At 42.1% G+C, this 11,941-nt stretch overlaps 1 protein-coding gene across 2 annotated transcripts in view; it reads right to left on the bottom strand.

The window, feature by feature from the left end:
- LOC118793919 (integrin alpha-3-like) overlaps positions 1-11,658 on the bottom strand; it is a 35,230-nt gene extending 23,572 nt beyond the window's left edge. For both annotated transcript variants that reach the window (XM_036552003.1, XM_036552002.1), the window contains exon 1: positions 11,386-11,658. In XM_036552003.1, coding sequence (XP_036407896.1) covers positions 11,386-11,582 — 197 coding nt within the window. In that variant the 5' untranslated portion in view covers positions 11,583-11,658. The remainder of the gene's footprint in view (positions 1-11,385) is intronic.
- Between the last annotated feature and the right edge of the window lie 283 nt (positions 11,659-11,941).

The raw sequence follows: 11,941 nt of genomic DNA on the forward strand, positions 1-11,941 counted from the left end.
AGGCAGCAATCATACCAATAACAATTTTATGAGGGACATTTTTTGTGATTTTTATTATTTGGACATCAGTCAACATTTGATCAAGAAACAACTCAAAATTGATTTACAAAAAAAGGAAATTGATCACACCCTTTCATGCCTTCTGTTAAATCACCATTGTATTACACATGTCAAGGGGATGAATGCAGCTGGAGCATAACCTCATCCAGACATGCAGGCACGTAGACCATGCATTTCATTTCTGTTTTGTACCCATCTCATATCTTGTGCAGTCAACTCCTTACCCACATCTGCTTGACTTCTGAGATAAGGAAGCTTTCTGCAAGATTGTCTGAGAAGATAGAGGAACCTGGTCGCACAGAATGAGGGTGCAGGTTGTGGTGCGTCAAGGTGTGTGGGTGAAGAACAGGTCAAGTCTATGCAAGGTTCGGGGTAAGGAGCCAGCAGGCATGCACGCTCAGATAAGCAGCCAATGAGGCAGGATGCGAGCTGTTGGCCTGGCTAGCTGCCTGCCAGCAGTACCTGCGAGTACAGCACGCTGCCTCGGTCAACCCCCGTGGAGATGAGATTCTTATGGGCTGATGTGAAGCACTCAGCGAAAGGGCTGACAGAAGGAAGAACTGACAAGTCCTGCATGGAGACTGAGCTGCTGGGGTGATCTGCTGTTCTTGACCGCAGAGACAGCTATCATATACTGCACGTCTAACAACCTGAAATAAGAGTCTCGGATGGTCCCCCTTAGCAGGGCATCCGCATGGACTACATGGAAAAGTGGCTAGGGCAGTGAGCCATGCATCCCAGTAATGCCACTAAGACCCATCTGTATACATCAGTTAGAAGGTGCAGCTGTGACAAAAATGTGAGCAAAGCGATTCCTCAGTATACAAAGAGTAAGTGAGTCTTTGAAGCTCAGTGCAAATACAGTCAAAAAAAGGTCAACCCCTATGGTGAATATAACTAAATGCATATCACCCCACCCTAGCATAAAAAACTCCTGTAGAACAACACACACAGATTGTAATCACCCATTGACTTTACATCAAACTGCAAGGTATGTGCTTGACGAAAAACATAATGTAAAAGTAACGTATCCCACGAACACTGTCAGTGTCCAGATGTTATTCAACACGTTAGGGACTTCATGCCCATGTTGGTGATATGGAAAGTGATAAGGGGTGAAATTAACATAATACTTCACCTGAGTGCCCTTGTGCCCCAGTGTTAGGCCATATGTTTACACAGCTTTTAAAGGTGTTTCTGAAAGTCAAACTTCCTGCTGGTGTGATAAAGCCGCCTACCCTCAGAGTGACTACGCCCTCTCAGGTGTGTCAGTGCCTCACTCAACACGACTCCCACTCACAGTGACTACCATCCCATTGGAAAGCACAACGCACTCTGCAAGCACTGCTCTGTTGCAGCAAACCTCTGCTTGCAAATCTTGACCATGTAAGTAAAAACACATCACATGTATTTTTACTGATTGTGAAAAAAGTGGAAGGTCAAAACATGTCAATGAAGAAATCTGTCAGCATTCCTTCCCCCAGGATAACTTCAGTAAAAAGCTGGAGTGTGTTGCAGGGGTGGGGTGAAACACTTTCTGATCAATCACTGTTCAAACCTATCAATACCTCTCACACATCACAGCGCTAGTCAAATGTTTTAAGTGATTTCAGCCCTTTCGGTTTCAATCCACTGATTAGCGTCATAAATAAGAGGTTTCCGGGGAAAATGCTGCATTTGAAATGTACCTGACTGACATGATGGTGCATAACAACCTTATGTGTCATCTACCCGTGAGTGTGTATTATGTCTTAGCTACAGGGAGTGTGCCTATGGTCCTATACAAAGGCCTATACCAAGTAGCTTCGCTAACTGAATCATGAACAGAGGAACCACTGTAGAAAGAAACAAGCACACACCAACATCTCAAAAGTTATTTTTCCAAAAGGACAGCAAACAGCCATGTTGCACCTTAGAGTAACTTTGCAAACTCTATGCAAGATCTATGGTCTTTCGATACTTCACAACTACACGAGGCTGCAAAACTCAGCTGTGAGCAGCAATGCAAACCAATACAGGCCATGCCAATACGTGCCAACCTGCCAACTTCCTTTCACGGGCAGCTTATTCATACACATCTGGAGCAGCACTGACATGCAATGGATTGTAGGCACTTGATAGCTGAGGAGTGGCTGATGTCTGTTGCACAACCTCTAGCCTTCATATGGCTAATGCATTTTCTGCAAAAGCAATTATTTGACCTGTTCAACATGTTCTTTCTGGAAAAAATATAGCTCTCCCAAACCACTTGCTGCAACAGAAATAGATTCTTTGCTGTTTTCAGCTGGGAACCTTCAACCTCTGAAGTCAATCATGAGAAAACACAAATGTTCTCATTGTTTCATGTCTGGCGTCACAAAATTACAAGACAATATAATGTTCGGATGCATGAAATGGCTCCCAGAGGTGGCAAACAAGCAAGTCTGCAACTTGAAAAGCCTTAAGCTGCATAGGGGACTTGACATAAGGTTACTGTCAGATTTCAGGTGGTAATTTAATATCAGACCTCTAGCAGACCATCTGATGGTCCCAAAGTGACCATGTTAAAACAGTGTGAAGCACATCGCTATTTCACTTCCTGCTTGTGTGAAATATCAGTGAAATATCTCCCGCTATTCCAAGTTTTACAATAATATTATATAAAAGCCCTTTTCCTGTTATGTCCAGCAGAGCACAGTTCCCTCTACAGGTATTTCCTGTCTAATAGCTCTTTGGAGGCTCACCTGCAACCGGTCTCTGGAATGCTTTCCAACCATCTGTTGTTCATTTGTTCATACATTATCAGAATCTGTCGTTACAATATTTCACACACTCAACCTGCCAAGCTAAAGCATCTTCAAATATACCATCGAAGCAAAAAAAGAGATGATTTTCCACTTTAACTCAAGATATTTGATATCAGTAATGTCAATTATGCAGGGGTTATGCATTAGGGAAAATCATGACATTTTGGTTTCCTTGGCAAAGTAAAACAGACTTCTCAAGACAATTTTCATGACGTTTTTATGATGATTTTGATATTGATGCCACTTCTGACATTGAAAACAATTAGTAAGGTTTATTTGTTAAGAAACAAATAAGAGATATACCATTTTTTAAGATGTATCATAGCTGAAATTGACATTTTGCAGGTTCGGTGCCTGATGTCTGTCTAAAATACAGCATCATCCACTAAAGAGTATGTTGACACAGACATTATATGGCAACTACTTTTGATTCATAATAATGACTGACAACTCTGCTTGAACTGCTTGTGTACCCAAAAGCGATTGTCACTGTTAGAGCAATATTGTTTATTGCTGTAGTAACTGTGGCTGTGTGTTCTTAGTACAATGTCCATGAGCACGGTGTCATCCAGGTAAGGTATGCCATCTCAATTGTCATCAAGCATGTGCACAATCTGGCCAGAGCGCATAAATAGTTGTGACCAGGAAAGTGGGCAGAAGAGATACTTCTCGTGGACTGAAGCTGACAGAGAAGATTGATGAGAACAGAAATGCTGACACACACAGCTTTAAGAGCACCGTTAAGGAGGACATTTCATTAAGAGACAAGGTTTTCAATTAGACAGGGAGTGAACAGGCCATGACGAGCGCATGCGTGGGAGTAAATCACAGCAACCAGTGCCCCGGGCTACAGAGAAAAGCTCCCACCTCACTATGCAATCCAATTGGACGGCATGTACCTTCTAGTCATAGTCATTGAATAACGATGAATAACTGAATAACTATTCCCAGAAACAGATTAAGAATTCTCTGAACTTCTACCAACATGTTATCAGACTGTCTGTCAAAACCTACCGTTCATTACTGGAAGGCTTGGCCCAGCAAAATTTGTGGTATTGCTCGCTTCCCAAGAACATCCCAAGATAACCCCAGGTTTTTTTTCCTGCTTCATTAAAAAGTTACAGGAGTAACAGATTTTCCTATTGGTTATTATCTAAGACCGTATTTTCAGCCAGTTTGGTGTAGGCTTTGATGTGATCTGTTTAATAAAACACAGGTTTTGACTTGTGGCGCAGTTCAATTAAAAATAAAAACTGCAAGAGAAGGCTGAGACTTGGAGAATGTGCTGACATTTCACCAGAACCTATAACTGACCACATTAACAGCTCTTACAGTTCAGATGTCAGAGAAGTTCTGGTGTGGGACGTACTAGATCAGTGCAGGGTGATGAATAATCTGACACACTGGGTGGAGTGCACAAATTAGCTCCACCACAAACATACAGTGCTGGCCAAAAGTATTGGCACCCCTGCAATTCTGTCAGATAATGCTCAATTTCTCCCAGAAAATGATTGCAATTACAAATGTTTTGGTAGTAATATCTTCATTTATTTTGCTTGCAATAAAAAAACACAAAAGAGAAAGAAAAATAAGTCAAATCAAGTATCAATTTACACAAAACTCCAAAAATGGGCCGGACAAAAGTATTGGCACCCTTTGAAAAATCATGTGATGCTTCTCTAATTTGTGTAATTAACAGCACCTGTTACTTACCTGTGACACATAACAGGTGGTGGCAATCACTAAATCACACTTGCAGCCAGTTAAAATGGATTAAAGTTGACTCAACCTCTGTCCTGTGTCCTTGTGTGTACCACATTGAGTATGGAGAAAAGAAAGAAGACCAAAGAACTGTCTGAGGACTTGAGAAGCAAAATTGTGAGGAAGCATGGGCAATCTCAAGGCTACAAGTCCATCTCCAAAGACCTGAATGTTCCTGTGTCTACCGTGCGCAGTGTCATCAATAGGTTTAAAGCCCATGGCACTGTGGCTAACCTCCCTAGATGTGGACGGAAAAGAAAAATTGACGAGAGATTTCAACGAAAGATTGTGCGGATGGTGGATAAAGAACCTCAACTAACATCCAGACAAGTTCAAGCTGTCCTGCAGTCCGAGGGTACAACAGTGTCAACCCGTACTATCCGTCGGTGTCTGAATGAAAAGGGACTCTATGGTAGGATACCCAGGAAGACTCCACTTCTGACCCAGAGACATAAAAAAGCCAGGCTGGAGTTTGCTAAAACTTACCTGAGAAAGCCAAAAACATTTTGGAAGAATGTTCTCTGGTCAGATGAGACAAAAGTAGAGCTTTTTGGGAAAAGGCATCAACATAGAGTTTACAGGAAAAAAAACGAGGCCTTCAAAGAAAAGAACACGGTCCCCACAGTCAAACATGGCGGAGGTTCCCTGATGTTTTGGGGTTGCTTTGCTGCCTCTGGCACTGGACTGCTTGACCGTGTGCATGGCATTATGAAGTCTGAAGACTACCAACAAATTTTGCAGCGTAATGTAGGGCCCAGTGTGAGAAAGCTGGGTCTCCCTCAGAGGTCATGGGTCTTCCAGCAGGACAATGACCCAAAGCACACTTCAAAAAGCACTAGAAAATGGTTTGAGGGAAAGCACTGGAGACTTCTAAAGTGGCCAGCAATGAGTCCAGACCTGAATCCCATAGAACACTTGTGGAGAGATCTGAAAATGGCAGTTTGGAGAAGGCACCCTTCAAATCTCAGGGAGCTGGAGCAGTTTGCCAAAGAAGAATGGTCTAAAATTCCAGCAGAGCATTGTAAGAAACTCATTGATGGATACCGGAAGCGGTTGTTCGCAGTTATTTTGTCCAAAGGTTGTGCTACCAAGTATTAGGCTGAGGGTGCCAATACTTTTGTCCGGTCCATTTTTGGAGTTTTGTGTAAAATGATAATTGATTTAATTTTTTTTTCATTGTCTTTTGTGTTTTTTCATTGCAAGCAAAATAAATGAAGATATTACTACCAAAACATTTGTAATTGCAATCATTTTCTGGGAGAAATTGAGCATTATCTGACAGAATTGCAGGGGTGCCAATACTTTTGGCCAGCACTGTAGGTGCCATTTCTCACTTGTGCCCTAAAACTTGTTCTTACATGCATTCCTGCGTGAGTTTCATACATTTCGGTAAATGCTTAGCCATGTGCTTGATTATTTGTAAGATCATCTCTGCAATGTGATATAAATTGCTATTAAACCATCCATGTGTACATGTCTGTATTTGTTATATATATTCAGGTGTTGTGCAATAGGTAAACAAGTTAAGATTTGTCCATAACTGGGGTGCTGCTTGCTGCTCACAGAGTGGGGGAAGATCCTTTTGCCAGTGTGGGGCAATGAAAAGACTGAGTAACTGGATGAGGGCCAAGCAGAAGCCTATACACCCTCCTCCGTTCCCTCTGACACTGTGCGGCATTATAGACGCATTATGACTGCCTCACATTAATAATTTGTGGCGGGTGCTTTCCTACCAACTGCAATCAAGCCTTGACCCATGTTTTACAGCTCTTGACCCTTGGATACAGTGCCAGCAGAAAAAAGAGCTGTTCCAGGAACAATTATTCTAAGCCATCCTGTAATGGGAATGAGAGGGACAAATATGAATTGAATTTAAGGATAAGGCAGAAAGTATTGAGGACTGGAGGAAACGAGATGGAAGAGATGCTTTAGTAGCAAAAGAATCCAGTTCTTGAATTATTGTTTAAGCAATGCCGAGAAGTTGAAGGGCCCTAACTTATAATTGCTTTCAATCATTTTGGCTTTTTCAAATGATATCCAGCATATGTTCAGTGTGTGCATGCACACTGTACATGTTGATACCTAAACATCAACATCAACCTAAAAAAAAGTCACACATATGACCCATGGTAGCAGCACACATTGACTGCAATCAGATATTCTGTGTGCTCTTCAGCACTGTGCTGCCTTCCCAAGAGTCCACAGTATACCCGCATACCAGTGATATGTATTCTAAAGCTGAATTAAATCTAGCAAATTAAAGACTTGAGTCTCATGGCTCCAAGCCACAGACCCTCAGAGTGCAGTGCACCAGCTCAGCAGCACTCTTAATTAAATGCGCATTTGAGTCAGCGCCGGCACTATTGATTGGCCTTCTCAGATGTAACAAAGTCCTGCGGCCGATCAACAGCGCCTATTGCTGCACTGGGTCTGATCCGAGAGCAGTAGCATTCCGTCTTGAGGGGAGGGCCAGCGATGCTTCATAGTCCTTTCATCAGCTATTGCAGGCTAAAGGGGCAGCATTCCAGACATAGCTCAGGGTCAAGAAGAGCCAATCAGAGTATGAGAGCATGACTGTCAAGGCAGAGGAACACGTAGTGCCATAACAATCGGGGCAGAGCTGTTTGGCTGTTTGAGTATCTTCACGGTGCTCAAAAGCAAAATGGCATGTCAGAAAACTGGTAAAATGGGCTTCAGTCTAACCCTCGGGCCTGCCTTATTGTCTCAGCAAATAGTGCCTCAGTAGCTGCAACAATGCCCGGGCCTATCATGTCCAGCCACCGAAGCACAAGCACTCCGATTTATGTTATGTTCTGTGACTAGATTACAGTCCCTTGTCTACTACCACCACACATTTTTCAAACTGAGTAAATATAATCAGATGCAAAGTGTGTGTATATCAAAACCAAAGACTGTGGGTAACATTACATCCACCAATAATTCAGCCGAAATTATACATCAAAATGAAAATCACTGGGAGAACTAGACTCCATCACTCAAAATGTAGATGGTAACAGATGAGTTGCTACATTTACACGGAATGCAGAGCAGCACAAAAAACTCAGCATCCTCCGCCATTATAGAATCAGCAAGCCAATGTAACAAGGGAATATTCCATGAAGAATGATGACTTCACTTGCATGTGAGATGGTAGAACCTCATTTCACATCTGAAAGCACTGCAGAGCTATCCTGGCTGCAGAGGCAGAAAATGCATGTCATGTTTCTGCTTCCCTTCTTCTCCATTACGACACATCGATGGTTCCTAGCTGCAACAGAGGTCCACGTACCACCACTGCTTGTGCTGGCTCAGTGGCGCCACCAGCCCTATTATCCAGCCCATGTGACCCTGCTTGCATCACTCTTGGGTTGCAGATGCAGCATGGCAACGGTCTGTCTGTGGACTCCCAAGAGACTCCGCTGAAGTAGTGCCTGCTGTTGTCTCCTGGGCAGAGCAATGTCCAGGAAGCATCAAAATGCCCCCATCCATCCAGCTGCCCAGAAGAGGCCACAGAAGGACCCAGGACAAGCATTCATTACCGAATCGGCTCCTTGATCATTTCCTATTTCCGTACACTTCACCTCAACAGCTAAGTCACACGCTGATAAGCACTGGTTAGCTGTCTTCCTTCCCTCTCTCTCTCTCTCTACATATGCAACTATGTACATACATATCTATCATTGTCTTTATATTTAAAGGAACAGAGTTACAAGAGTAACCGTCTACCACAGTCCTAGCTGTGGCCTCTGGCAGAGGTCACTGTCTTTGAAATAGTGCTGCAGATGTTGTGAGGCAGCACAGACCTGAGATCGGAGGGCACCTTGCCCAGAGGAGAATGCAATTGTCATCAGGCTCTGAGTATTCAGGATGCTGAGAAGGAACATCTTCAGAACTTACTGTGGGCCCTGGTACAACCATATCCTCCAATCACATGCTGCTAAGACTTGGATTGAAACGAGAACAGAGCTATACATTCTTTGCATGAATTATTCTCTTGCATCCAGCACTGAATATAGCATTATGACTTTCACATCTGACAACAGTGAGGTTCTTTTCAGGTACATTATAAATCTGTTAAAGCATAAAAGACCAGATGTACAGGACAAAAGGACGAAAGAAAGTCAGTTCTGCGTGACTGGCTGTGTGCATTTCATATTTCCCTGCAATGCCCAGTTAATCAAAGTTGGATTGTGTTTTATTCAGCGGGCCAGATCCACTGGTAGTAGAAAAAACAGCTTGAATTAGTTACTGCATGCCACATAAATGCTTCTATTGCAAAAGCATGTGTCTGTGGGGAGCAACAGCCTGGGGCAGATAGAGAGGACTTGCATATAACAGCTATGCCCATTTGTACTCCAGAATTAGCTGGCACAGCCTAAACAATGGAAACATAAATGAATGTAATCCCACGGTCCAGAAGCCCTATTTTCACCACAGCAAAGCCAGGCCAATCAATCATTCAATAATAAGGGAAATTACAAACATGTATGCTTTGTTTGTAATTGGTCCTCTGCTACAAGAATGTTTTACAAGAAAACGGATTTTGCAAGAAATAATCGTACTTCTACAGTAGTTATAATTATTAATCTCATGCCAGGTTGCATTCTAAATTCATATTCTAAAGGCTATGGTAAAATCTTTTATTGTAAATATAATATAATATATAAAAGGCATATCATAACAATATAGACCATTCACACAATAAAAATAAATAAAACAACTCAACATCGGTGCAAAACAATTCTAATGACAATGAATTTCAGTGACAATGAAACAGTTCATTCATTTGTATTCATTTCCAAGGATTAGCAAGTCGCTGTGTGTCAGGGGTCACAATCACTCTACTCAGGTGCCCACACTGGACTAAGTGTTTACAATCACATTTTAATTAACTTGTCCCCTGGCTCTTCAGAAGACAGTCATGGGACTACATCACATCACCTGTAAGTTCTAATTTAGTATAACTTTTAAACACATCTGAACCACCTCAGCAGGAGGGAAAAGGATTTTCTTGTACTGCATGGGGTCATGCAGGCCACACCAACAAGGGAAATCACCCCTTCACCTTCTGCAGTTCACCACAAGGACAGCATGTACTTAATTCCTGATTCATTCAAAGAAAAATGTCAAAGAATTGATTATGTGGACCGATGAAATCCCCTGGTCATGCAGGCTATAGGTCTCCATACAACTCACTTCCCATTAGAGAGGTCTGATTCATTAGTTCTTACTGCAGGGATGAGCTACAATAAAGTCAATAGCTTCACCACTCTAAAGAGAATGTATTATCTGTTTTAATACTCAGGTCAAGAGGATATTCCCAGCACACAGTCCAATTTCATCCCAATAAGGACACCATGATGGAGAGCAATGTTCTGCCTTAACTGTCATCCTTACCCTACTCTTTTACTGTGTCTACAACAACACAGAATGAGCTTGACAGAATCTCCTGGCATAAAATAAATCCACAGTGTTTTCAGGGTAATTTCACTGTATAGAGACAAGACTGCATCAAGTAGAAAAGTAATTTCTGCAGTAACATAGAATTCACCACACAGTATATTGTTGTACATAGAACAATGTACAGTATACTGTATTAACTACAGAGTGGACGTCTATTTATGCAGTTGTTACAACTAGTAGCTACAACACAGAAGACTACGTTATGCTCTTATCTAACTGTTCCTTGTTCCTTGATATCTGTAAGGATGAATTAACCACTGTGATTTTGTCTACCACACCTTCGCCAGCTCTCCTTTAGACTTTATCTGCTCTGAAAAGTGGAATGCATAGACAGGCTGTTAATGATTAACATGAGCTCTAAACCAGGAACTTGAGGTAAGTTAAACTGCATTGTTTTCCCCATATGTGAGGCGCTGGCCTAAACAAATAATTTGACAAAAGACCTCAGACACGCATTACACCCAGTATGAATGGATGCAAACTGAGGCACAACAATTAGAATTTTGGCTGAAGAATTTCCCAAAGTATGACAGTAACCTCGTCTGTACAGCATGATCAATCTTGAGCCCTTTGATGTCGGCTTCTTAGCTCAACAATTGCAATTTAAATAAATCGCATGATCAAGCGTGTGCAGTACTTAAGGGATTTCTGACTACAGTTGCAGGCAGTATTCAGTTTACAAGGCTGATCAAATGTGTTCTAGAAAATTACACAACGTCAAGCAACAGAAAAATCCATGCGCCGTATTACCATGCGTGCTTTTCGTTTTGTTTAGAACAACATCAGCAGTAGTTACTTCACAACAAACACAAAAAAATAGATTCAGTTTGAAGCTGTTATCTACCGTTATCAATAGTAATACGGACGCAAGGTGTGCAGTGACAGGTGACAAAGGCAAAAGTGTGTTCTAAGGAATACAGTAAGTAGAGACTGTACTCCATACATGTTAGGTCCGTATGATTTCGGGCCAAAGTTTTAAAAAAGGTATAGCTAAATAATAGCTAATCAAATGGCAGCAGTAAAAGAGGTGTGCTTGACGAAAATTTGCCTCTACGCTACTTGTCTGGCTACCTAACAGCAAGTGCACTATTGAAACAAGGAACTTTTCTCCGAGACTGTACAGACAAAGAATAAGGTACTGAAATGTTCAAAGCAAGGAAAAGCCCGAGAGAAAGAAATATACGAGGCATTTCTGTGATTATTATAAGCGGCTTTCACATGGCGATGGTTCCCACGCGTCTCAAAATGAAACGATGCAGAAATGCTGGGCATTCTCTTGAGACCCGCGTTCCCAAATAATTAACGGGCTACTTACAGGTATCTGTTGGCCCCTTTCGTCTGTTTGTGCAACGCCACGGATAACCCAAAGAAACTGCCTTCAGTTGGTCCTTGTTTGATGACTGGGAACCGCGTATCTAAATTAAATCCAGTGCAATTCTCAACTGCACAAAATAACGTAAACAATAAGAGGCAGAAATCCTTGGACAACAAGTGCAATCGATCCGGAGCCATGTTTACTCTCGCTATCCGTTAAAGGACCAGGTGAGCCTGTATTCTGAAGACTTTCAACGCTTTTCATACACTATTGAGATCCTACTTTCGCTGGTGCGTCGTTCTCTTTCTCTAGAGTCCTCCCCTCCCTCGTCTCTACGTATCCACACCCACTTGCTGAATAAAATCAAACCTGGCCACTGTACACATTACTCATTTTTCCTGTGTGTAGAACAGGCGTAAATTAAATTACAGATGCGTTTCCGACACAAAATAGAACTCAACCACCTTGACAATGTTAATACATGCAATGTACTGTACGTGATTAGTTTTGTAAATACGCTGCTGACTGTGCGCGTGTGTGTGTGCACACGGGGGAT

This window comes from Megalops cyprinoides, chromosome 19 (genome assembly GCF_013368585.1).
Source record: "Megalops cyprinoides isolate fMegCyp1 chromosome 19, fMegCyp1.pri, whole genome shotgun sequence".
Classification (NCBI taxonomy): Eukaryota; Metazoa; Chordata; class Actinopteri; order Elopiformes; family Megalopidae; genus Megalops; species Megalops cyprinoides.